Source organism: Lampetra planeri, chromosome 29 (assembly GCF_965212315.1).
Source record: "Lampetra planeri chromosome 29, kcLamPlan1.2.h2, whole genome shotgun sequence".
Taxonomy (NCBI): domain Eukaryota; kingdom Metazoa; phylum Chordata; class Hyperoartia; order Petromyzontiformes; family Petromyzontidae; genus Lampetra; species Lampetra planeri.
In genome coordinates this window covers 12,673,604-12,698,429 of record NC_136135.1, presented here as the reverse complement: position 1 = coordinate 12,698,429, position 24,826 = coordinate 12,673,604, and the positions used below count along the sequence as shown (strand labels likewise).

The 24,826-nt window shown below is 54.0% G+C and overlaps 1 protein-coding gene across 3 annotated transcripts in view; it reads left to right on the top strand.

Annotated features, from left to right (window-relative positions):
• Window positions 1-24,826, top strand: part of TMEM237 (transmembrane protein 237) — a 44,712-nt gene that overhangs the window by 5,656 nt on the left and 14,230 nt on the right. For all 3 annotated transcript variants that reach the window (XM_078608316.1, XM_078608317.1, XM_078608318.1), the window contains one exon: window positions 13,752-13,918. In XM_078608316.1, coding sequence (XP_078464442.1) covers window positions 13,752-13,918 — 167 coding nt within the window. The remainder of the gene's footprint in view (window positions 1-13,751; window positions 13,919-24,826) is intronic.

Below are 24,826 nucleotides of genomic sequence, written 5' to 3'. Positions count from 1 at the left end.
GGGTAGTTGGGCGCGCCCTCCACCCGGCTCCTCACGGAGAACGGTTGGCCGGGCCGACATGCTCCCGTCCTCTGAAGCCAATGGAGCCGGTGCAGATGGAGAATGGGCCTCGTCAGTCGCGCGGCACCTGAGTAAGGAGTCACAATGCCGCGAGGGTCGATCACAGCGGGCACATCCCCCAGCTCGTCTGACACATCAGATACTCAGCCCCCGCGTTTTGGAGATGGGATGAATACACGAGGAGCGATGAAGGGTTTTAGAAGCGACGGATGAACAAACCATGTCTGCCGACTGAACCGAATCTGAACACACTGTGGTCGGACCACCCGAAGCACATCGACTGGTCCCCTCCAGGGTTTAAGCAGTTTGGACGACGTCCCCATCGGCACCTGAGGACAGTGCAGCCAAGCTCTCTCGCCAGCAGCCCAGGCATGGGCGGAAGTATGGAAACCCCTCAGCCGCTCGGTTAGCCAATTAGCGTGATGCAGAGTTTCCCTGGAAGCCTCGCATGTTTCGGAAAGCTGAAGGGTAAGGCGAATGGCATCCGAGATGGTGGACTTATTTTTGTCAGGCGCAACACGTAATTGGACATCAATTGAGGGGTCATGGTCTCTGCCGTACATGAGAAAGAACGGCGAGTAGCCGGTGGACATGTGTGGAGCCATCCTATAGGCGGCCAATATGCAAAGCATATTGTAGCGCAGCATGGTCCGAGCGCACTGTAAATCGTCTGCCGTACAGGTAGGGGCGGTATTGTTGCGCAATAAAAACGATCGCCAGTAATTCCCGGCGCGTGACACAGTAGTGCTGTTCGGCTAGCGACAACACCCTGCTGCCGTATGCAATGACGCACTCCACCCCGTTGACAACCTGGGACAGAACTGCGCCGATGCCGGTGTTGCTCGTGTCTGTGTCAAAGATGAACGGCGCAGCAAAGTCGGGGTAGCGGAGGGGAGGGGCGTTCACCAGGGCCTCGTGGAGCGCAACAAATGCGGCCTCATCCTCCCCCCAATGAAACTTCTGACCTTTAGCCGTCAAGGCGTGGAGGGGTTTCACGATGGTGGCGAACCCGGCGACAAAACGGCGATAATAGGACATGTGATCTGATCCCATCTGTAAAGGATGTCATCCCTGACATTCAATACCCCGGCGTCTACAAACTAAGCTGTGTCTGCGGCAGTAGTTACATTGGGGAAACTAAGCGACATGTCTCGGACCGTGTTCGTGAACACAAGGCAGATTTGAAACACGGTAGGACCAATACCTCAGCTGTGGCTGATCATTGTTTTAATGTGGTGGGCTCACACGATATTGATTTCTCTAAAACGAAGGTACTTTGCAAACCCACTGGCTATCAACAAAGATTCATTCATGAAGCCATCCATATATACAGACACAGACACAATTTCAATCCAGAAGATGGGCACAAACTTAGCAATCATTGTAAGGATGTTATTAACCAGTTACAGTCATAACTGGCTGTGATGTTCCCATCCTGCTACCTTCCGATGTTAGTTGTTATTTTCAGCTCTCCGATTTTACATTAACAGGTTCAATTTCTCACACCAACACAGCCACCTTCGCGCGCCGTACCTTGACATGGCGGTGGCTCTGCAATCTTCCATTAACATGCTAATCTCTCACATTAACATAGCCACCTCAGCGCGCTTGCCGTGGAGGCCGCTCACCGATCTTACATTAACATGCTAATTTTTACCTGGCAGCCCTTTAATTGGTGGAAACCCACTGCCAATCGCGGTCGCTGCCCATCACTCAGATCACACGAATTCTGTGGCAAGGTTATGTAAATAATTTCCGAAATGATGGTAGCAGATGTTCTTGTATCAATGAGCACCCACACCTCAACACCCTGCACGATCCTAATGACTGCCGATGATCCTGCCGCCGCATCGATGATACGATGCCCCAACGCCGACCACTGACCCGGACGCCGCGGCCATCCGCCACCCGCCACAACCCGATTCTCACGCTCAGTAACACGGCGAGGAGTAACAATACATGAATCCGACCCGGCACGCGAACAAGATGCATGAGGTGACTGTGACGGCCGGGTGTGTGATGCATCGTGACTCGCCCATGGACTCGGAGGTGCAGAGGTCGGTAGAGTGGAAGATGACGCCGTCGTGGATAATTTCCCCTGGTCGGTGCGGCATCCCCTGAGATATGACCCGGCAGACCGCACTTAAAACAGACGATGAGAGCACTCCTTGGACGAAGAAGAGTCCCACCCCATTGGTCTCGCTCCCCTCAACGATCTGCATCGCCTTTCCCGCGAGAATCAACGTTGACCGATGCACAGACTTGGGGGGACTCTGTGCCTTCAGGCGCCTCCGTATTCCCTGAAAGTCCTGCGCAAGCAGCCACCCCAACTCGCCGCCGCAAGTTAAAGTGTGCTTGATTGCATCGCGCAACCTTGAGTGAAGATAAGTCGTCCTCTTCCATGGCGGGCAGGAAAATATCCAATTCTTGGGCCAGCATCAAAATGAGCTCCAGCACCAAAGAGTCCAATCCAATTTGGCTTGAGTCGTTCCTACGCCCAGCCAGCAAAATGGCAGCTGCCCGCACGGGCTGGAGCTCCCCCATTTCCCGCCAACAGCAGCGGGGCTGTCCAGACGCGGCTCTTGCACTCCAGCGTCTTCCTCCGGCTCCTCTATGTCTAACTACACCACCAACGCTGCTGCTGCGGACAACAAGTCCGCGAGGCGGGCGCTGCGCATCCAGCGTGCTTGTCCCGACGACGGTAGCGCGGAGACGTCAGTTTCCTCCTGCTGTTCCGCCAGGAGAGCCACCTCAGGAAATTCTCCGGGGTCGCAGTCCCCGGGGCTGTCTGGGGAATCACTTCCCTGCTGTCTTCCTCGTCCGAAGACACCATGGCAAGAAGTTTCTTTCTCGTGAGCATCGTACACCACTAGAAGTTTCCGCTAATTATTTTAAGCACTTCTGACACCAGATGTGGTGGGTTCACTGAGAAACACTAACTCGGGAGGCAACATGTTTATTTTATGGACCACAACGGGATAACTACATAAACCGGGTCAGGACAGTCGGCACACTGCCTGACCCACTGTGCTGAGCATGAAGAACGAGACCCAGGGGAAGATGTAGCACGGAGGACTCCATTCCAGCAGACAGCACCGACCCAGCCTCGGGACCTCCCTTTTATGCCCCCCAGCGTGGCCTGGCTCCGCCCTCGGCCACGCCCCCTTTTGGAACCTACCAGAAGGTTCTGGGCCATACCCCACGTGTCCCTTCTGTCACCTTTGCCAGCCAACCGGGCTGCTATGTCCTCAGATGCCCCCCCAGCCACCAGAACTACGCCCCCTAGGGACCCGTTGCATGACATTGCATGCCCTACTGGCGGAGAGGACTACTACAATCCCAGCTCCTCTATCAGTAACTGGTGCTAAGCACCATAGTAACCAATTCTATGTCACTACATCAGTATCTATTGAATATTTAGTCGTATATATTAACTCTATTGTAGTATATACTGGCTACAGTAGCAACTACGAACTCTATAGTAGTGTAGTGGATTCAACTGAGTTGCAGACGTACTCTTTGGACACATTTATTAACACCAACACAAAGGTGTAACTGCCCCTTTACCAGATAACAAACCTATGGTGGTGGAACACCAGGCTAACTACACTAATCACACTGGGAGTAGCTACAAAGGACAGGACCCCGGCCTGGGTCCAGGTCCACCTTCTCGAATCCTCACCCGACACGTGACCACCCCTAGCCCCCCACTTGGGGCCCCTGTGTAGATCTTACCCGTCACTTGCCTTCCAGGGTCAACCAGAGTGCCATGGCCTACATTAACCCCATTAATGGCCGGCACCCTCACACCCCCTCCTATAGGGGACAGCACTGCATTCCGAGCGTGGTGCCACTCAGCGCTCTATCAGCGCTCACTGAGCCCCTCTAGGGCTGTAAGTACAGAACAACAACACGAGAAAAAAATGCAGTAAACCGCGCATGCTCAGAATCCCCTCCATCGCCAACATCTCCCACCATCACCGTGTAACAACACCCGCAATAAAGGCTAGGTTCAGCCAATAGCCGATACGGCCTACCAAGTGTGACAACCAACTGACAGTGTGGGAGTGTGTGTGTGTCTGGGGATCACGAAAACCGAAGAGTTTTTGATCGAGTCCTTGTGGCCGCGCCTCCAAGGGAGGTGGGCTCGCTCTCCCTGGGGGTCCCGGGGGGAATATGCATATGTACCGTCGAAACAGGCTCCTCACGAAGAGCAGTAGGCCGGGTCGATGGGTTCTCCTCTCCCGAATCCAGTAGAGACGGCGCAGGCGGCTCGGGGAACGTCAGACGCGCGGCACCTGAGGACGGGATCACACGACTCCGCTGAGGAGCAACCTCAGCGGGCACACAGCTCAGCTCGCCAAACACATCTGACACTCGGTCCCTGTGGTGTGGAGATGGAATGAACTCGCAGTGAAAGGTTTGAGGCTTGAGGGATGTACAAACCAACTCCGCCGCCCCAAGCGGATCTGGACACACTGTGGTCAAACGACCCGAATCACATCAACTGGCCCTCTCCAGGGTTTTAACAATTTGTGCGACGTTACCCACCGGTACCTGTGGACAGTGCAACCAGGCTCTGTCCCCAGGCACCCACTCATGTGCAGAAGTACGGAAACCCCTCAGCCGCTCATGGGCCAATTGGTGCGAATCGGAATTTACCCTGGAAGCTTCCCGCGCTTCGGAAAGCTTTTGAAGGGTCAAGCGCACGGAGTCAGAAACTTTAGATTTAGCCTTGTTGGGTTGGCTTGTAACTGAACATCAACCAGGGGGTCATGTTCTCTTCCATACATAAAAAAAAAAATGGTGAGTAGCCAGTGGATGCGCGAGGGGCCATCCTATATGCAGATCGGACTCTGGGAATATGTAAATCCCAGTCGAGTTGGTGGTGGACCACCAGACTAACTACACTAATAACACTGGAAGTAGCTACAATGGACAGGACCCCGGCTTGGGTCCAGGTCCACGTGTTGATGACTCTTCTCGGACGTAGAACGTCGAACGTAGATCTTCAGGATAACAACAGCAACGCTCCCCCCCGGTCCCTCTGGGGACTCGGTTTATATTCTCACTGGTCGTGGCTGGCCCCGCCCTTGGCCATGACCACCTTCTCGAATCCTCTAGCAGGATCTGGCCCGACACCCCTAGCCCCCCACTTGGGGGCCCTGTGTAGATCTTACCCATCACGTGCCTTCCGGGTCAACCAAAGTGCCATGGCCTACATTAACTCCATTCATGGCCGGCACTCTCACACCCCCTCCTATAGGGGACAGCACTGCACGCCGAGCGTGGTGCCACTCGGCGCTCTCTATCAGCGCTCACCGAGCCCCTCTAGGGCTGGTACTACACCCACATGTACGGGGTGTCCCCGATGGCAATGCATCTCACGCCATGCCTCGCTCGAGCCGGCACCACTCAGGGACATCCGCGATGTCACTACAGTAGTATCTGTAGACTCTATAGCAGTATATGCTGACTCTATAGCAGTATCTACTAACTCTATAGTCGTATCTACCGATTCTACAGCAGCATATACTAACTATAGTGGTCCCTACTGACTCTAGTATTATCTACTGACTCGGTAAAGTCACGTAGGTAGAAAAAAATATGCTGAGAGCGAGTGAACCCTGAATTATCAGATATCTGAGATTGCAAAATGGGCCGGGTGTCTGATGTGTACCGACTCGCCTGTTGGGATTGAGGTTGAGCCGTCGGAGGGGCAGCGGGCGCCGGAGCAGCAGTCGGTGTCGGAAGGCGATTCTGGCATCCCCTTGCGAAGTTTCCCGGCTGGCCGCAGTGGAAACAGGCAAAAGGCGGCCCCTGCGCCACCCAGTCCTCACGTTGACGTTGTCTCCAGCGCCATCGATGGCGCGCAGCGTCCCCCTGTCTACGATTCCATGGCGGAACCACAGCAGCGACGTCCCCCTCCGAAGACACATCGCCGTTCGGAACCCCAACCACTTTGTTCAGCAACCATCCTTTCGGTTCCCCGTCACGGCTGGGGTCCCCCGTCCACTCCACCATCTGAGACTAACACTGTAGATTTTTCTGGGCCTGAAGACACCTGGCGTCCCACCGGGACGTTTGGATGTCTTTGTCACACACAGGTAAGACCACCCCCATGTCTCTAGACAATCCCAACATCCGTTCCATGACGAGTGAGTCGAGGGCCTCCGGATTTACGCCAGGGTAAACAGCACCCGCTAACGCCAACAGCGCGCTGCGAGAGGCGTCTTGGCTTCCCCTCGCCTACGTTGAAGAAATTTGCGTCGCGTGTCGGAAGGCGGCTCATACACGCCCGCCATCTCGGCATAAGCACCTTGAAGTGTGGACTTTTTCTCGGCAGGAATAGCTCTGAAGACCGCAAGAGCGTCGTCATCCAAAACAGTCAGCAGAGCGATCAGCGCCTCCTCCTCCATCCAATGTACTCAATGGAAAGCCGCCTCGAATCGCTAAGTGAAGGCACTTCATGAGGCTATCCACATATACAAACACAGAGACAATTTCAACCGAGAAGATGGATTCTTGCTCAGCAATCATTGGAAGGACGTGATAAACCATTTGGGGTCTGATTGTGTTCACGTTTACGGTGACTTTCAGACCGCAGTCCATTCGCTGGCATTGACTATATATCTTGTGTATTCTCCTCACGGATCTTTGCTCCGCTGCAAGTCTCCTGCTACCACTCTCCCATTACATATTTTGTTGCTTCCTCTTAGTACCTTTCACGTGACGGTCAATGGTATGGTGTATAGCGGATTGTATAATAATAAATAGTATAACAGTGTAATGTTTAATATATGGTAGTCATTATATAGTGTAGTGTATACCCAGTTACTTAATGTTAATAGCTCAGCTTATTGGAGAGTATATTGAGCACATTGATTAAATTGATGTAGTTTATATATATTCTTTTCACATCGGTTTATTGTATGGTAGTTGGGTAGTTGCAGTTATTTAGCGTCAATATGCTAAATTCCTCTGTTGATATGTAAATTTAGCTTATTGGAGAGTATATTGAGTATTGATGATATTGATGTGGTTTATATTTTAGTTTTTTATCGGTTCACTATATGGTAGTCATTATATAGTGTAGTGTATACCCAGTTACTTAATGTTAATAGCTCAGCTTATTGGAGAGTATATTGAGTACAGATGTAGAGGAGTAGAAGAGGGTAGTGGCGTCATGTGCGCTGTCCGGTGTGATGGCGTCACGGGACGTGGGGTCATGCGCTCTGGACGGCGCAATGATGACACAGCTCCTCGAGTATAAAGGGGGGACCCTGTGACGTAAGCGGGGTTGTAGCTGGAGTCAAGGGTCGAGAGAGGGTGAAACGGGCAGCCAGGGGCAAGAGGGTAGGGATAAGGGATATAGCACAGCGCCAGGGCTGGACGTGGCTGTGCTCCTCGGTCGGCCGTGTTGGCTGATCTCACGGCCGGTGCAGAGGAGACAGCACAGGGCAGCTGGCTGTGTTGGGACCCAGTGGAACCGAGCTCGGGACCCCTAACCCCTGGGAAGTTGTTACACACTGGTGTATTCCCATAACTTTAATAAACCCTTGGCGGAAGCCCTTAAACTTACCTCCGTCTCCGAGTGCGTCCCGGGAACTTCTCAACACATTTATTATATTGATGTATTTTATATTTATATTTACAATGAAATCGTAGTCTTGGTGGACTTCGAGCCACCGAGAGAGCTGGCCGGATGGTTGATCAACACGCAGAGCGTATTGCAACGCCGAATGATTTGGAGCGTTCGGTAAAAACGCTGACCGTACAGGTATGGCCTATATTGCTGAATGAAATAAACAATGGCCAGCAGCTCACGTCGGGTTACGCAATAGCGTTGTTCAGCAGGAGACAGAACCCTGCTCCCGTAGGCCACGATCTTCTCAATGCCATTGATATTCTGGGACAGCACCCCACCGATCCCAGTGTTGCTGGCATCGGTGTCCAGAATAAACGGTTTTGCAAAATCGGGGTAAGCCAAGGGCGGTGCCGCCACGAGTCAAACGCGGCCTGTTCAGTGTCCCCCCAATGAAATTTCACCCCTTTTGACGTAAGGGCATGCAGTGGCTTGGCAATCATCGCGAAGCCAGCAACAAAACGTCGGTAATACGACGCAAAACCAATTAAACTGCGAACATCCCCAGCAGAGGTGGGGGTAAGCCATTGGCTAACGCATTTGGTCTTTTTGGGGTCAGTGGAAATTCCCGAGCGGCTGACTATGTGGCCCAAATAGCGCACAGACTCACGCAGAAGATGACATTTCTGCGGCTTGAATGTCAAGTTAGCAGCACGCATCTTCAAGAAAACAGCGCGGAACCGTTCAATGTGTTTATTGAACGTGCGGCCAAAGACGATGGCGTCGTCAAGGTAAATGAGACATGAGTCCCACTGGAGCTCAGCGAGGACGAGCTCCATGAGCCTCTGAAAAGTCGCTGGGGCCGAGTGGAGACCCATGGGAAACCTATTAAACTCGAAAAGGCCCTGTGGTGTCCGAAAAGCAGTCTTCGGTTTAGACGCCTCGTCGAGGGGAAGTTGGCAAAACCCCGACAGCAGGTCTAGAGTGGAAAAATAACACTCCCCTGCCAGAGCATCCAATGACTCATCTATACGTGGGAGAGGATAGGCGTCAGCCACCGAAATTTTATTTAGGCGCCGAAAATCAACACAAAAACGAAGACTGCTATTGTGCTTTTTTACCAGCACTATCGGAACACCCCAGGGACTGGTTGAAGGAGAAATTATATCAGCCGCCAGCATGTCATCAACTGCCAATTTAACATGCTGTTTCTCCGCCGGGCTGAGCTGAAATAGGTTTTGACGGATAGGGGCAGCATCACCAGTATCAATGTGGTGACGCAGCAGCTTGGTGCAGCCAATATCGAATTTTTATTTACTGAACACATCCGAGAATTCTCGCAAAAGAGCCCGCAATTTCATCTGCTGTGACCTGGATAAATCGCCAGCATCCGCGCAAAGTGCATCTAACCATCCCTTGTCTGATTTGGGAGGAGGTTGAGGCTGCGGGTCATCAAATACATATCCCACGACCTCGGTCCCCAGGGGCGCCACTGTCATGTGAGCGAGCACAGTCCCCTGTGGAACGACGGGTTCGGACAGGCCAACATTCAAAACTTGCAAAAATGGCTCCCTGTCGGCCGCTACAAGGGTCTGTGCAGCCACCAATGCTAGGCCCTTAACCGCCATGTTTGAGGGCCCTAAAAGAACACCATGTACCGAGGCATTAGGAGCGAGCGGTGTCTTTAATCACAGGGGTACGAGCATTTGTGCTCCAGGCGGAATGCGTACTGTGCAAGCCGCGAATGCCTGCACAGAGGCATTGGCCGTGCGTGGATGCGTGGTCGCGGGTAAAACCGCCATTCGATGGCCCGACGGAAGTTCAATACACCCCTGATCCACAAGGATTTGAATGGGCATTTTGGCGAGAAAATCGGTTTCCAGGAGGCACGGCACTGCGAGGGAGGGAGAAAGAGACTAAAACAGGGCAAACCAATTTGATATCACAAATCGTAATTTGCGACCGAATTTGTCCAATAATACCCAGCGAACTTCCATTAGCTGCAAAACACGGAACATAGACCTTCTGCAAGGGTCGACATTGCACCGGCAATATGTTATAAATTAAGTCCGAGATGATAGTGGCCGATGCACCGGTGTCGACTAGAACGCGAACCTCGACACCTTCAATTGAACCCACAACCACCGAGGAGCCTGTCGTCGCTGCGACCACTCTATGGGCTAGCTCCGACCACTGCCCAGGTCGGAGCGGCCATGAAGAATCACCAGACCACCACACATCATACGCCGAATCACGAGTGTTGTCAATGGTGCGTTGCAGTGTATAAGGTGTGAGTGAGGGCCGAGCGTGAGGGGTGCCGCGACTCGCCTGTTTATGCCGCGGTGCGTTGGGTGCCCTGCGGTCCTGGCCACGGGATCCGGAGGAGCGTTGACGAGGTGCACGGCAGTAGGTGGAAATGTGGCCTCGGCGACCAGAGTGGAAGCACGTGCCAGCAGCTTCCATGCGCCAGCAGCTTCTGGAGGACGAGAGCGTCTATGGCCTCATCGTTCATGCGGGGGTAAGCCGCTCTTGCCATGGCGAGTAGTGTGGTATGGTACGCCAATGGCGATTTTTTTAGGTTTGCATTGTCTCTCATAGAACCGGTGGCGGGCGGCGGAAGGAGGTCCGTAGACATCGGACATTCTCCGACGTGCCGATTGTAGAGTTCTTTGTTGGTTGGGAATGGTGATGAGCGTGGCGAGAGCGTCGTCCAAGGTGGCCGGCAGTGCCCGTAGCGCCTGTGCGTCCGACCAGCCCACCATCTCTTGGTGGCTGAGGAAGCGACGCTGGAACACCGTCCAGTCGCCCCCTGTGGACGTGAACTCGCGGAAGATGGGCAGACGTTGTTGGAGAGCAGCCGTCTTTTCTTCCTCCGCTTGCTCAGACTCAATCCCGAACGCAGCGATCGCCTGGCCTACAACGTCCATTGTACAGCGTCGCTGCTGTGATGACGTGGCGTTGTCCGAGCAACTTGCGGAGGCAGCGTCGCATGCCGATGACGCGCGTGCCATGATTGGCTCTCAACGTTCCCAGCGTGCACTTGATTTGCGCTTCCGGCGGAAGCACGTGATCCTCCTGTGGGAAATTTGAATCATTCCGGGTTCTCAATGGCAGAAACGTCCGCCGGCGGTTGGTCCGCCCCGCCCGCAGCCCCCAAGTTGATTTCTTCAAGGATGGAAGCTGCAGCATGCAGCAGTTGGGCGAGATGGCCGTGCGCAGCCCGGATCTCGTCGCCCGCGGCAATCGGCGGTCGGGCTGCCAGTTGGGCGGCCGGCTGCATTTCTCGCATCTTCAGCGGCGCTCTCCGCTCCTGCAGGTGAGTCGGAGTTTTCTTCATCCGGGCCTTGCACATGGACTGTGCGTCTTGTTTCCATGTTCGTTTTCAACCACTTCTGACTCCAGTTGTAGTGTTGTAAATAACAGATGAATAAACTCCTTAAAGGCACACACTGGTTTATTGTCTTTCTTTCGATACAGTCCCTACACACATGGAGGGATATACGGTTCCCTCACCCATAGCTTAAGGAGGTACAGCCTCCGTACCTGGCGGGACCTATACACGGGTCTGGCTGCTAGCCTAGGGAGGTACAGCCTCCGAACTGGCGGGAGCTATTCTCAGTCTACCCGCTAACCTAGCGTCCTCCGGCTGGGACCTAGGGGAGGCTAGCTTGACCCACCACTGGCTCGGTGGGTCCCCTGATCACTGGTCGTGCAGAGCCTTAGCTCTTAGAAGAGCTGGAAGGCTGGGGAGCCAGGGTCCTGCCTGCCAGGACCTATTGTCCCCTTGACCACTGGAACACTGAGCCTTAGCTCTTAGAAGAGCTGGAGGGCTTGGTCCAGGGTCCTAGCTTCTTCAGCCTGGGCTTCGGTCTTCGTGTGAGGAGAACTGGCGCGCGCTCCCTGCGCTCGCCCTTTTATACCCGTTTGTAACTGTCTTTATCCAATCCCACGCTCCCTCGTGGAACCCTCTGATTGGTTCATTACAGTCCGTGGTTTCGATCCTCTTTTACCTCATCTGACCCCTGGCCGTTGGTCTGGCGAGAATCTGTGTTTACGATCCGCTCTCACCTCTCCCTGGCCCCGGCCGTTGGTCCCAGAGCGGTAACGCTGCATTGCCCCTCTGATACATAGTGGCCCCGCAGGTTTCCGAATAGAGTGTCTAGCACCTCTACGCCTGCATAGGACCCTGACATCTAAGTTGTGTCAGCAAGTTAACGAGGCGCAGTCCTACTGGGATTTGCACGTTCAGGGGGTTCTCATGGCCTATAGAATGGCTCCTCACGCTTCTACTGGGTTCTCACCTTTTTCCCTTATGTACGTGAGAGAACGGGACCCCCCCATAGAAGTACAATTGAATATGGAGCCGGATAAGAAGAAGGTTGCTATACCGGGCTTTATGCATCTTACCCTTAAGCAGTTGTCGGAATGATAATTGGTTTTTTACCCTTTTATCTGGCAACATTGACCACAATACTTGCAGTCGGAATGCAAACAAAAAACACAACTCTGATAATGTATGCACTGTCCTTGAAATTGATTGGTCCACACCCGAGACAGCTTTTCTTAGAGCCTAGTCTCACATGGTGTTGGACCAGATGATGCCAAAAGTGCACCTTTTGGCTGTCTCACGACAGTTGTCGGAAGCGCGGGAGGCATCCCAAGGGAATTCGGCCATGCTGCAAGCAGCTAATGAAAAGTTGGTGGAGCTCCGGGAATCTAGAACCAAATGGAAACCGGGGGATAAGGCTTGGCTGCACTGCCCTCAAGTGCCAGTGGGCACGTCCCCAAAATTGTATATACCATGGCAGGGCCCGGTTGAAGTGATTGAGGTTAGGAGACCCCAGAGTTTTCGGATCCAGTTTGGTCGTAGGCGTTGGCATGTACACCCATCGCAGCTGAAACCGTATTTCCCGCCTTACCTCAGCGTCGTTTTTTTGTGTTTTTTTTGTGTTTTTAACATGAATGATAATTTCCCCCGTCCCCACCGAGCGTTCTTGTGCATGCGCAGATGCGTACTTTGGCGCCGCCCACAGCGTTTAAAATGAATGAATTGTTAATTTAAGTACTTTAAATTTGACAGATGGTAAAAACGAATAGCGCGTTTTCGTCCCAGGACTTATTGCATGGTATCTGGGTACTTTTTTGATACGTAACCCCCACAGTTTGTCAGTTAAAAGCGTCACAAGGTACCCGCGCAGACAGACAGAAACACAGACAAAAATGTACATTTATAGGTAAGATAAATAGCAATATTAATAAAAACACCATAGGCTGTAAATGAGCTAAATTTGCTCTGAATGTAGACAAATAGATTTTATTCAGAAAACGGGAAGACACCTCACCCCTGAATTAGCACCGGTATTTCAAGGAGAGACTATATAATGGCAGAATATTAAGCCAATTAAATGTTTTGGTTGCAAATTGAGTTTTGGATTTTGTGCATCACACATAACTGGGAAACTACTATTCAGAAAAAGAAATGGTAAGCCATTGACAAGAGCACTGAAAAAATTACATGCATAGATCTTGAATCATTACAGTTACTCACATTGAGAAACGGACATAGTGTCACGCGTGGCTACTGAAGCAGGGCGGAGTGTTGAGTGAGACGGCGACTCATCAGCTCGGATGTGCAGCAAGCAGCAGCAGCAGCAAGCTAAAATTTACTTTTTATTTTACCAGGTAAGGCCTATTGAGCTATATAGCTTTTTTCAGAAACCACCTGGCCACAAATGATAGCTCAAAGAAGTGGCTTATAACGTGGAAATCTATTACAGCCAAATACTCTAAATGCATGTTCATTCTAAATGTGGATGAAAAAACTGGAGGACCTGGAGAAAAATTCACGCAACCATGAGGAGAGCGACATGCAAACTCCAAATATACAGCAGGCATCAGGGTTGGTATCGAACCCACAACCTCCTGTATACCAGGCGAGGTAGTTAACATCTCGCCACTGAGGTGCCCCAAGCAGCAGCAGCCGCCTGGTCCAGGCGCATGAACTGGCGGTGGCAATGGGGCGCCAGGTTGCCGTGTGCAGCAGACCTCGGGCGACAAGTCAAACTCTAAATGAGTGTTTTACTCTTCTCGGGTAATTTGATTGCAGGAAAAATCAGCAGAGAGATCAGGTGCATTACGAAAGTGATCTGCCAGTGGAAGAGGAGGATGTGGTGACTCGTGATGCCGTGGTGTTGGGACCAAGCGAGGCTCCCCTCTTCGTGTTGCCCACGAGCACCAGCCAGCCATTCAGCAAGGTCTTTGTTGAGAGGAAAAGTGAGTGTGACCTTTCACGTCGACGCGGATACAAACTAACTGCTACATCAACCTCTACGAGAGTCGTGAACATTTTGTATTTAAGAACGATCGAAAATAAAGCATTTTTAAGTTTAAACTAACTGATGCGAAGAGCAGTGCCACATAGTAATCCAGCGCTTGGTGAAATGCATAAATATCATCACATGCAGGAAACTCCAAATTGTTGGACTGAGCTGACCAGGAGATGGAAGTAATGCAAATAGATTATATCAAATGTATTTGTTTTGTAATATCTCTTCGCATGCCTGGGTTATTTATTGGTGCCTTATACAATATAATTTGGGTTTATTGAAATATATCACCTAGAACATCCCTTGAGATGGAACAACTTCATTCGCAAGTGTGTCCAAGGTTGTCAATTGTTGCCCACTTAACAAACACAATGACACTGTTTGTAAGCGTGTACGTCTCACTGTATGTGTGTGTGTCATGTGTAAGCATTTATGTCTGTTGAGTGTACTGTATAATGCGTTTTAATGAATCCACATCTCAAAAATCACCTCTTATGTGAGAGATCCTGTCTCTTATACACACACAGCTGCATGCATGTGTGGAATTGTGATTGTTACAAAGACAAAGATCCCCCATATATCCTTTTAACAGGTTGTTAGCGAAAACCTATGAAGGCCGGCACAGCATGTGTGGGGGTGGTGGCCAACACTTTTATCTCCAGAGTGCTGATGTTTACACACCATATGCGGCACTCATTTAAGGCTCAGTCGGCCTAGGGGAGGCCCAGGACTAATTCAGATTCTAGATTTGAAGTATTCGTGACTGCAAGGATTCATACTCTTCGGTTTTTTCGGTCAAGTCACGTAGGTAATTTTTTTTTTTATAAATTACATTTATTTTCATTTTTTACCTACGTGACTTTACTGAAAAAAACAAAGAGTACTAATTCAAATTATCGATACTGGTGTAGGGTCTTGTAAAATCACTTAGACTGACACGTTGTAACAGGTCACCTGCTTACACTTTACTCTTTGGTTCTTTTGGTAAAGTCACGTAGGTATAAAATAAAATAAATCACGACGTTTCGATTGCAACACAAGCAATCATCATCAGGTGGGAAAACCACAGCAATATATTTTTTTTGCTGAAGTGGGAGAGAAATGCCGTGGTAAGATGTTATATAGGTAAGAAAAGGGGCAAGAGGAGGGGGAGAGAGGGGGGCGGGTTGTGGGGTAGGGGGAGGGGAGCGCTGCATAGACGCTAGGAGAGGGACGTGAAGCTGGACGGGGGGAAGTGGGCGGGGCTGGAAGTGGGAGGCTGAGAGAGCTGGGGATGCGGGGGGGGGGAAGTTAATTCGGAAAAATAGACTAGTACCCGGCAGATATGATAGACAACAACCATAAAGCAGTAAGGGTTTATAACTTCAGCTGAGAAGATGGATACAAATTGAGCAATCATTGGAAGGATGTTATTAATCAGGTAAAACCCTAACTGCTTTATGGTAGTTGTCTATCATATCTGCCGGGCACTAGTCTATTTTTCCGAGTTAACTTCCCCCCGCATCCCCAGATCTCTTGGCCTCCCACTTCCAGCCCTTCCCCCCGTTCAGCTTCACGTCCCTCTCCTAGCGTCCACGCAGCGCTCCCCTCCGCATCTCCAGCTCTCTCGGCCTCTCACTTCTTGCTGTGGTTTTCCCACCTGATGATGATTGCTTGTGTTGCAATCGAAATGTCGTGATTTATTTTATACCTACGTGACTTTACCGAAAGAACCAAAGAGTATGGATTCCTGCAGTCACGAAAGCTTCAAATCTAGATTGCTTACACTTTATTAGCCTATTCTTGCACCAGTTGTAGGCACTCCTATCACTGTCTCTACAGTCACTTCTGTTAACCAATTCTCACTTATCTACGTTCCACCTCGCTAACCTGCTCACAGCAGCTCTCGTTTTCAGCAGCTCTGCACTCAAGGCTCCGCACACTGCAGCTCTCACCCAGAGGCTTGCACACAGCAGCGCTCACACAGAGGCTTGCACAGAGCAGCGCTCACACAGAGGCTTGCACACAGCAGCGCTCACACATCTTCTCACACAGGCTTGCATTCAGCAGCTCTCACACAGCTTCTCACACAGAGGCTTGCACTCAGCAGCTCTCACACAGCTTCTCCCACCTCTGCCCTCGCCTACGCTCCCTCAGACCCACTCACTCATCCGCCCCGGGCGGGGGTATTAACTATCACCCGCCCGGCGACTCGTGAGGGTTGAGGTGCGTTCCCGGCTTGAGCGGCAGCGGTAAGACGTCTTCTCTCGAGTCCCCAGCAACATGAACTCCAGCTCCGCACTCACGCGCGTCCTTATATTTCCCTCCCAATTGTCCAGCTCCTCCCTTGTGTCTCTTTAGGGCCAGACAGGCTGGCCTGTCAGGCCATCAATCACCCCTTATCGCACGTCTCTCTGGCAACAGCTTCTCTCCCAAATTAGGTGGCGGTTTGCCCGTGCAACCTCATGTTGTACACGCACACGTGTTTGTCCTCGGTTGCCCTTGGCCAACACTGTGCGCCATGTATTTCACCACACTACACTGGTAATGGCTCTGAGTGGGAATCGGATTTAGGTCCCCCATTTTATATCGCAGCACGCTAACTGCTGTGCTACTGCTTCCCATGTGTGTGTAACAGACAAAGATCCCCCGTATAGCCTTAATAGACTAGGAGCAAGTGCCGTTAGCGAGCACCTATGAAGGCCGGAACGGTACATGAAGGGGGTGGGGTGGCGAGCACCACGCCTGACCACCTTTGTCTCCCCAGTGGCAATGTTTACACATCGCACCAGGTCCTCATTTGAGGCTGAGTCGACCTAGGGGAGGCCCAGGACCAGTTCAGATAATCGTCACTGGTGTTGGCCGTGAGCGGGAATCGAACCCGGGTCGTCGGGTTCATAGCACAGCGCGCTAACCGCTACACTATCGCTCCCCTGTAACAGACAGGACCTCACACACATACATGTGTAGAGAAGTTCCGACGGACGTACTCGGAGACGGAGGTAAGTTAGGGGCTTCCGCCAGGGTTTATTAACACTTATCAATACTACACAGGGTACACAACTCCCAGGGGCTAGGGGTCCTACTCTGAGTCCGGGTCCCTGCCGGCTAGCTCCGGTCTCTCTCTCTCGTGTCGGATCGTGGAGTCTACCGACTCCACCGACCGGAGAGAGAAGCACCTCTACGGCTACCACCGGCTTCTCTCCAGACTCCCTATTCGATCCCTCTCACTATCCCTGGTTCCCTCTTCACCCTGTTTACTATCCCCGTTCCTATAGTGACCCCGCTTACGTCACGGGGTATCCCTTAAATACCCTAGGAGGCGTGACGTCACGTGCACTGCCCAGCACGTGCGACCCCACGTCCCGTGATGTCATCGCACCGGACAGCGCACACGATGCCACCACTCTCCTTTACTCCTCTACACATGTGTAATAAAGGACTCCTTCACACGTTGTCGCTCTCCGTTGGTCCTTTATTGGGTTCTTTTCCTTTCACCTGCTCTTCCTCCACCGACCCTCGCCGTGCGCCCCGCGCACGCTCCGTGTGGCTCTCTCTCCGTCGCCGTACGCCCCACGCACGCTCCGTGTAGCTCTCGCCACGCCGTCACCTCCGGCCCCTCCGTGTGCTCTTCCTCACCCGCTCGGGCCACACCGCTCTTCGGGTCCCCCACACCCGCTCTGGCTCTCTCTCTCCCGTGCGCACCCGCTCACTCCGCTGCCCGCGCACACTTCACCCCAGTCCGCCTATCGGGCCCAACCACGTGGCAATGGCGCCACTTCTCCCCTCACCGCCAGCGTGGCTCCCCTCTGTCATTCACTCTCTTCTCCTCCCAGCTCCTCCTCCGTCTCTCCCTTATATCCCCTCTCTCACGTGACCCAAACTCCACCTTCTCATCCTGCCCCTGTCTTTGCCCCACTCACCCCGACGACCAGGCTCCGCCTCTCCAATACACCGGCCCGTGTGAGTGGTGCGGAGGCAGCGCCCACCCTGTCCTTGCTCGCATTACACTACCTTCCCCCCTGATGAAAAAGCCAGCCGACCTCGGCTGCAACAGAACAACAATAATGCGAGCAACACATGACACACCGGCATAAGAAGACAACGGAGAGAAGAACAATAACAATTAACGAAAGGGAAGGGATTTCGAACGCATGCGAGTCGCCGGGCCGTCCTGCACGGGGGTGCCCCCCCGTGCGGACCGTGGCCGTGACGGGGTTTTAGGAGCGGCGGGACTGTAACCGCCCGCCGCTGTTGGAGGCCCGTCACTCCCAGCGTCCCGTTCCCTAAAGAGGCCCATCATCGAGCCCTCCCGCAACTGCGCCCGAGGTGGGGTTGTAGGGGCAGTGGGGTCAAGTGTCCCCGTCGCCGTGGTAGGCCCACCCGGAGCAGGAATCAGCATGTCTGGCAGGCTCACCGCCAGTCCGTCTACAGGAGGCACGACAGGCGCGCTTGCAGGTTGAACAGGCAAGGTCAGTGGCGCGTTGGTCGCGACAGACACCGGCAAGGCAACATTAGGAGATGACGCATCCGTCCGCCGGGCCACATAGGATTTCAATCGGGACGTATGCACGTACCAATGCCGCGATCCGAACCGAACACGCGTGGACTGCGAACTAGGAACCTCAATAAGCACCACCGGCCCCTGCCACGGCCTATGCAACTTAGGGGAGGTCCCCACCGGTACCTGCGGGCAGTGCAGCCAGGCCATGTCCCCCACCCGCCAGGGGGACTCACCATGCGAGCGTCGTGCACAACGTTCGTTCCGGGCCTGGGTTTTGGCAGTAGCCAATCGGGCCCCCTCCCGCGCCTCTGCCACGCGAGGAACGGTGTCCCGAATATAATCGGGGAGAGGCCTAACAGGGCCCTTCACCCCTGAGCCCAGCTGCACGTCCACCGGCAGCACGTTCTCGCGGCCGTACATCAAAAAGAAAGGCGAGTACCCCGTCGACGCATGTGGCGTCATCCGGTACGCGGAGAATACTCCAGGGATATGCAAATCCCAATCAGCCTGCTTTTCGCTAACCGTATGACAGAGCATCGCCGATAGGGTCCTATTAAGACGTTCAACCATCCCATCCGTCTGCGGATGGTAGGGAGACGTCCGTACCTTCTTGGTCCCCAGTGCAGCGCACACCTCAGCCAATAATTTAGAAGAAAAATTTCGCCCCTGGTCCGTAAGCAACCTTTCCGGTGCCCCTTTGTCCATTACATACCCGAACAGGAATGCCTCTGTGATAGACGCCGCTGACTGATCGGCTAAGGGCCAGGCCATCGGCCAGCGGGAAAGATATTCCACTCCAACCAACAAAAATTTGTTACCCCGAGCGGATGGCGGAAAGGGCCCCAAAATATCCAACGCCACTAATTCATTAATCCGTGACACCTGTATGGACTGCACTGGCGGAACATATGGGTGTTTAGGTGGTTTCCGTCGGGCACAGTCGGAGCACGCCCAAATGTGCCCGACAACATCAGTCGTTATGCCGTGCCAAAAATAATTCCGCTGTAACGTCAACAAGGTTTTCTGCACTCCGAGATGTAACAACTTCTCGGAATGCAGAATCCGAATCAATTCATATCGCAGCGACACCGGCACAACAAGCCGCCAGCGATCATGCAAGCCTTCCCTCCACATCAGCAAGCCATCCCGGAGAGCAGCTCCCGGCGTCCCATCAGACAGCGGGCCACCCCTTACCTTCGCAGCCCGACCCCGCAAGGCCCCCAGCGAGTCATCAAGCAATTGTTCGCGAACCCATACCGAACGTGGCAAATTCAAAACCCCATCAGCCGGCTCTGGACACGTGGGAGCCTCAGGCACCTCCACAGCGGACATAACCCTCCGAGGTGGCAGCGGAACTCGCGTGCACCTATTTGTGCCCGAAGTACAAGCGCAATCTAGAAAGTGCGTCCGCGTTCGCGTGATGCGATCCCTTCCGGTACTGAATTTCAAATGAAAACTCCTGCAGGGTTTCCAACCATCGTGCCAATTGGCGGTTGATCAACCCTCAGGGCATATTGCAGAGCAGCATGATCCGTGCGCACAATAAACGTACGGCCGTATAGATACGGCCGGTATTGGCGAAGAAAATGTACTATGGCCAAGAGTTCCCGACGAGTAATGCAGTAGCGGGTCTCCGCCGGAGACAGCACGCGACTTCCATAAGCTACTACGCGTTCGACGCCGTCCCTAAATTAGGACAGGACGGCCCCAATCCCCGTGTCACTCGCGTCGGTATCCAGGATAAATGGCCGAGTAAAATCCAGATAGTCCAGCGTCGGTGCCGATGCCAACCGATTGCGTAGGCTCTGAAATGCCGCCTCCTCCGCCGGTCCCCAACTGAACCTCCGGCCCTTCGCCGTAAGGAGGTGTAAAGGCCTCGCGATCGTGGCAAAGTCAGGCACGAACCTGCGGTAATAAGAAGCGAACCCGACGAACCGACGCACGTCCCCCACCTAGGCCGGAGTCGGCCAGTTCCGGACGCACGCCGTCTTCTCTGGGTAAGTGGCCACCCCGTCCGAGCTGACTATGTGGCCCAAATAGCGCACGGATCGCTGCAACAGGTAACACTTTTTAGGCTTAAACTTCAATTTAGCGGAGCGCATCCTCGCAAACACCGTGTCCAATCTCCGCAGATGTTCCTCAAACGTGCGGCTGAAGACGATAACATCGTCCAAATATATCAGACACGTGTCCCACTGCAGACCGGTCAACACAAGTTCCATCAATCGCTGGAACGTCGCCGGGGTGGCGTTCAAGCCCATGGGGAGACAATTAAATTGAAACAAGCCCTGCGGCGTACGGAAAGCCGTCTTTTCCCTCGAGGACTCGTCCAGTGGAAGTTGCCAAAATCCCGATGAAAGATCGAGAGTAGAAAATTTTTTTGCCCCAGACAAGGCATCGAGGGAGTCATCCATACGCGGCAGGGGGTACGCGTCTGCAACCGACACTTTATTTAACCTGCGAAAATCGACACAAAACTGCAATTTCCCATCCTTTTTCTTCACAAGTACCACTGGCGCACCCCATGGACTGTTGGACGGGGAAATAATGTCGGCGGCCAGCATATCCTCCACCGCGCCCCGTATATGATCCCGCTCCGACGGACTCAACCAATGCGGGTTCATCCGAATCGGAGCGGCATCTCCCATATCAATATGGTGGGAGAGCAGAGAAGTGTGTCCCAAATCGAAATGGTCCGAACTAAAAACGTCGGAATACTTTCCCAACAGCGTGCGAAGCGCGGACCGTTGGTTGCCAGTTAAGGACACATTCTCCCGGCACAATTCTGCAATCCAGTGATCGTCCTGTGCCGTGGACGTCGAGACCCCCCCTACGAGGCCCCGGGGGCCCCCATCGCCATGGGCCATGAAAACAGTCGTAGCATGAGCTAAAACCGTTCCGGCCGTCACACTAACATTATCCGCAGTCCCATTCAACACTTGTAAAAACGGGGGTTGACCCGGCCGAACAATCGTCTGCGCCCCGACCAGCGTTAAACCCCCCGCTATAGCTTTGGACGGCGACAACAGCACACCTTCCGCCCCCTCGATTCCCGGCACCGGTTTCCGATAATGCAGCGGAATAAACATTTGCGACCCAGGTGGAACATCAACCGATACGTCGGAGAGCGCCTGCACCTGGCGGTCAGGAACGGACTGGCACCAGGGTGATGGCAAGAAGGCAATTTGGCGGCCCCCCGGTAATTGGATACAATTCTGATCCACCCTAATCTGAATGGGCATTTTCGCCGAGAAATCCGTTCCCAACAAGCAGGGCACAGCGAGGGACCTAGAGATCAACACCGTCCCAGAAACTGAAACCCCCCCAACCGCAATGCTGGTGTCCACCTGACCCACAATGCCCATACTTCCCCTATTCGCCGCTATGCACGAGTCGTAAACCGGTCGCACTCGCTCTGGAGGAATGGACAGGAGGTGAAATATAACATCCGAGATAATGGTCGCGGACACACCCGAGTCCACCAAAATACGCATGTCCACCCCTTGGATGGAACCCGGCACAGTGGACGACCCGGTAGCGGCCGCAACCACCCTCTGTGCCAATTTACGCCACTGCGTCAGCGAGCGACGCGGCCCTTCCAGCGTTTCCCCGCCAGTAACATTATCCGGACCCCGCGGCGAAAGTGATGCATGAGGTGACAGGCCTTGCCGGGTGTCTGATGCGTACCGACTGGCCTGTCGTGGTTGTTCTTGACGCGTCGCCTCCTTGGCAGGAGCCTCCTGCTGGAGCGGCGGGCGAGGACGAGCCCAACATTCCCTGGCGAAATGGCCCCGACGGCCACAGCGGAAGCACAACAGGTCGGGCCGCCGTCCGGCGCCCCCCCTGTCCTGGCGATCTCGTAACGGTGGCCCCGGCCCCAACTCCGCACCCCCGCGAGTACGCGGCTGGGTCGCGGCTGCCGTCAACTCCGCAGGCCCCCTCTCGTCTGGCACGTACACAGCCTTGGACGGGTCCCATCCCGCGGCACCTCCCTCGATCTTTGGGCTCCCCGTCCAGGCTGTTACCTGCTTCTAACGGCGCAGGTTGAATTGCTCGTCCAGGCACTTAGCCGCTATCCGGGAGGTCAGTTGTTCGTGGCCGCACACAGGCATGGGTATGCACAAATCCCTGGACAGCTCCAACATTTTTCCTAAAATCAAAGGCTCTAGCAAGTCAGGCTCCGTGTCCGGGTATGCGGCCATAGCCAATTCCAAGACGGCACCCCGGTAAGCGACGGGAGATTCCTCCGGAGCCCGTTGCCGTTGAATAAACCTGCGATGGGCATCGTCGGGGGGCTCATAAGCTTCTGCCATCTCTTCAAATACAGCCTTCAGCGTAGTCTTTCTCGCAGCTTTAATAGAACGTAAAAACCTGACCGATTCGTCATCCAGAAGCGTCGGCAGGACTTCTAGAGCCTCCGCATCCGTCCATTTCGCCGAGCGGACTGCCGCCTCAAAGCGGCAGTCAAACGCACTCCAGTCGCCGCCAATGGAGAATTCCTTGAGCGTTGTCAGCCGATGGCTGCGGGACCCTGAGTCGCCGTACTCCGCCGACGGTGTTTGACGCGGTGGCGACACGACAGCGTCCTCCCACATAGCCAAGATGGCGGCCTCCCGCGGTGACAAGATGGCGGCTTCCCGCGGTGACAAGATGGCGGCTTCCCGCGCTTCGCCCGCGGCCCCGCCAAAGATGGCGGCGTCTTGCCGCGTGGCGGAGAGGGCGGGAAGTATCGCGTGGGCCCCAATGGCGGACGTCTCTCCACTCAGGCGATCCGGCCTCTCCGCCATCGTCACCAGGGCGCACAGTTGTGTCAGCGTGGCCCGCAGCAACTCAAGTTGAGCCGTCACGTGCCGCCAGCCTTCCTCGGCGCCCGTCGAAGCAGACGGCCCCGCCGCACCGACGATTTCTTGCACCCCCGGCGTGTCGCCCGTCCGCACTCCGCCCACTCCTTCCACCGTCGGGAACGCCGCTTCAATTGGAAGCTCGTCTTCGTCGTCCGAGGATGGTGCAGGTACGTTCTTCTTCTTAAGATGCTTAGACATCTTGGTTCACTTCTGACACCAGTGTAATAAAGGACTCCTTCACACGTTGTCACTCTCCGTTGGTCCTTTATTGGGTTCTTTTCCTTTCACCCGCTCTTCCTCTACCGACCCTCGCCGTGCGCCCCGCGCACGCTCCGTGTGGCTCTCTCTCTCCGTCGCCGTACGGCCCGCGCACGCTCCGTGTAGCTCTCGCCACGCCGTCACCTCCGGCCCCTCCGTGTGCTCTTCCTCACCCGCTCGGGCCACACCGCCCTTCGGGTCCCCCACACCCGCTCTGGCTCTCTCTCTCCCGTGCGCATCCGCTCGCTCCGCTGCCCGTGCACACTTCACCCCAGTCCGTCTATCGGGCCCAACCACGTGGCAATGGCGCCACTTCTCCCCTCACCGCCAGCGTAGCTCCCCTCTGTCATTCACTCTCTTCTCCTCCCAGCTCCTCCTCCGTCTCTCCCTTATATCCCCTCTCTCACGTGACCCAAACTCCACCTTCTCATCCTGCCCCTGTCTCCGCCCCCACTCACCCCAACGACCAGGCTCCGCCTCTCCAATACACCGGCCCATGTGAGTGGTGCGGAGGCAGTGCCCACCCTGTCCTTGCTCGCATTACACATGTGTAGTGCAGTGACTTCGGAGACGATAATTGTGGAGGCACCTTATTAATCTCACACGATCTCGACTACACACACTCGTCACTCGCTAGCATCGACAGCACTAACTCTAAGATAGCTGACAGGCTATCTAGCAGTGTGACGTCCAGCGATGACAGAGACGGCATGAACTTTTATCCACAGAGCATGGTCTCGCTCCACCCTGGCCACGCCCCCATTCTTGAACCCACTAGCAATTTCCAGGGGCTTCCCGATGGACGCCTCCATGACCCTTGCCCCAGTTCTTCCATTCTGCCGACACACCCGTGTATACTGTTGCTCACTGGCGTGTGTACTGTTTATACACAGCAGTTGCTATTTTTGGTCACCAGCCGGCGCTACTACACTACATCACTCCCCCCCTCTTCAAAAAAAAACCAGCCGTCCCGGCTGATTTACAGCAATCTAACAAAGTGCCTAGGGCAGAGCAACCACAGCAGAATGGACGATGTGATAACCAACACTCCGCGAGGGTGAGGGAATCCAAAATAAACCGCAAAAAATAAAATCCCATCGACTGACGAGCACAGTAGCGACGCCCCCATGAACAGACGGGCAGCAGCAAGTCCCACCGAGCACAACTCGGCGCACGGTGCGGCAAACCTGTCTCGGCGCATATTATCCCCACAATCAATTTTGACTTAAAATGCACAGCACCGGGGAAAGCCCGGTCACCGGAACGTAGC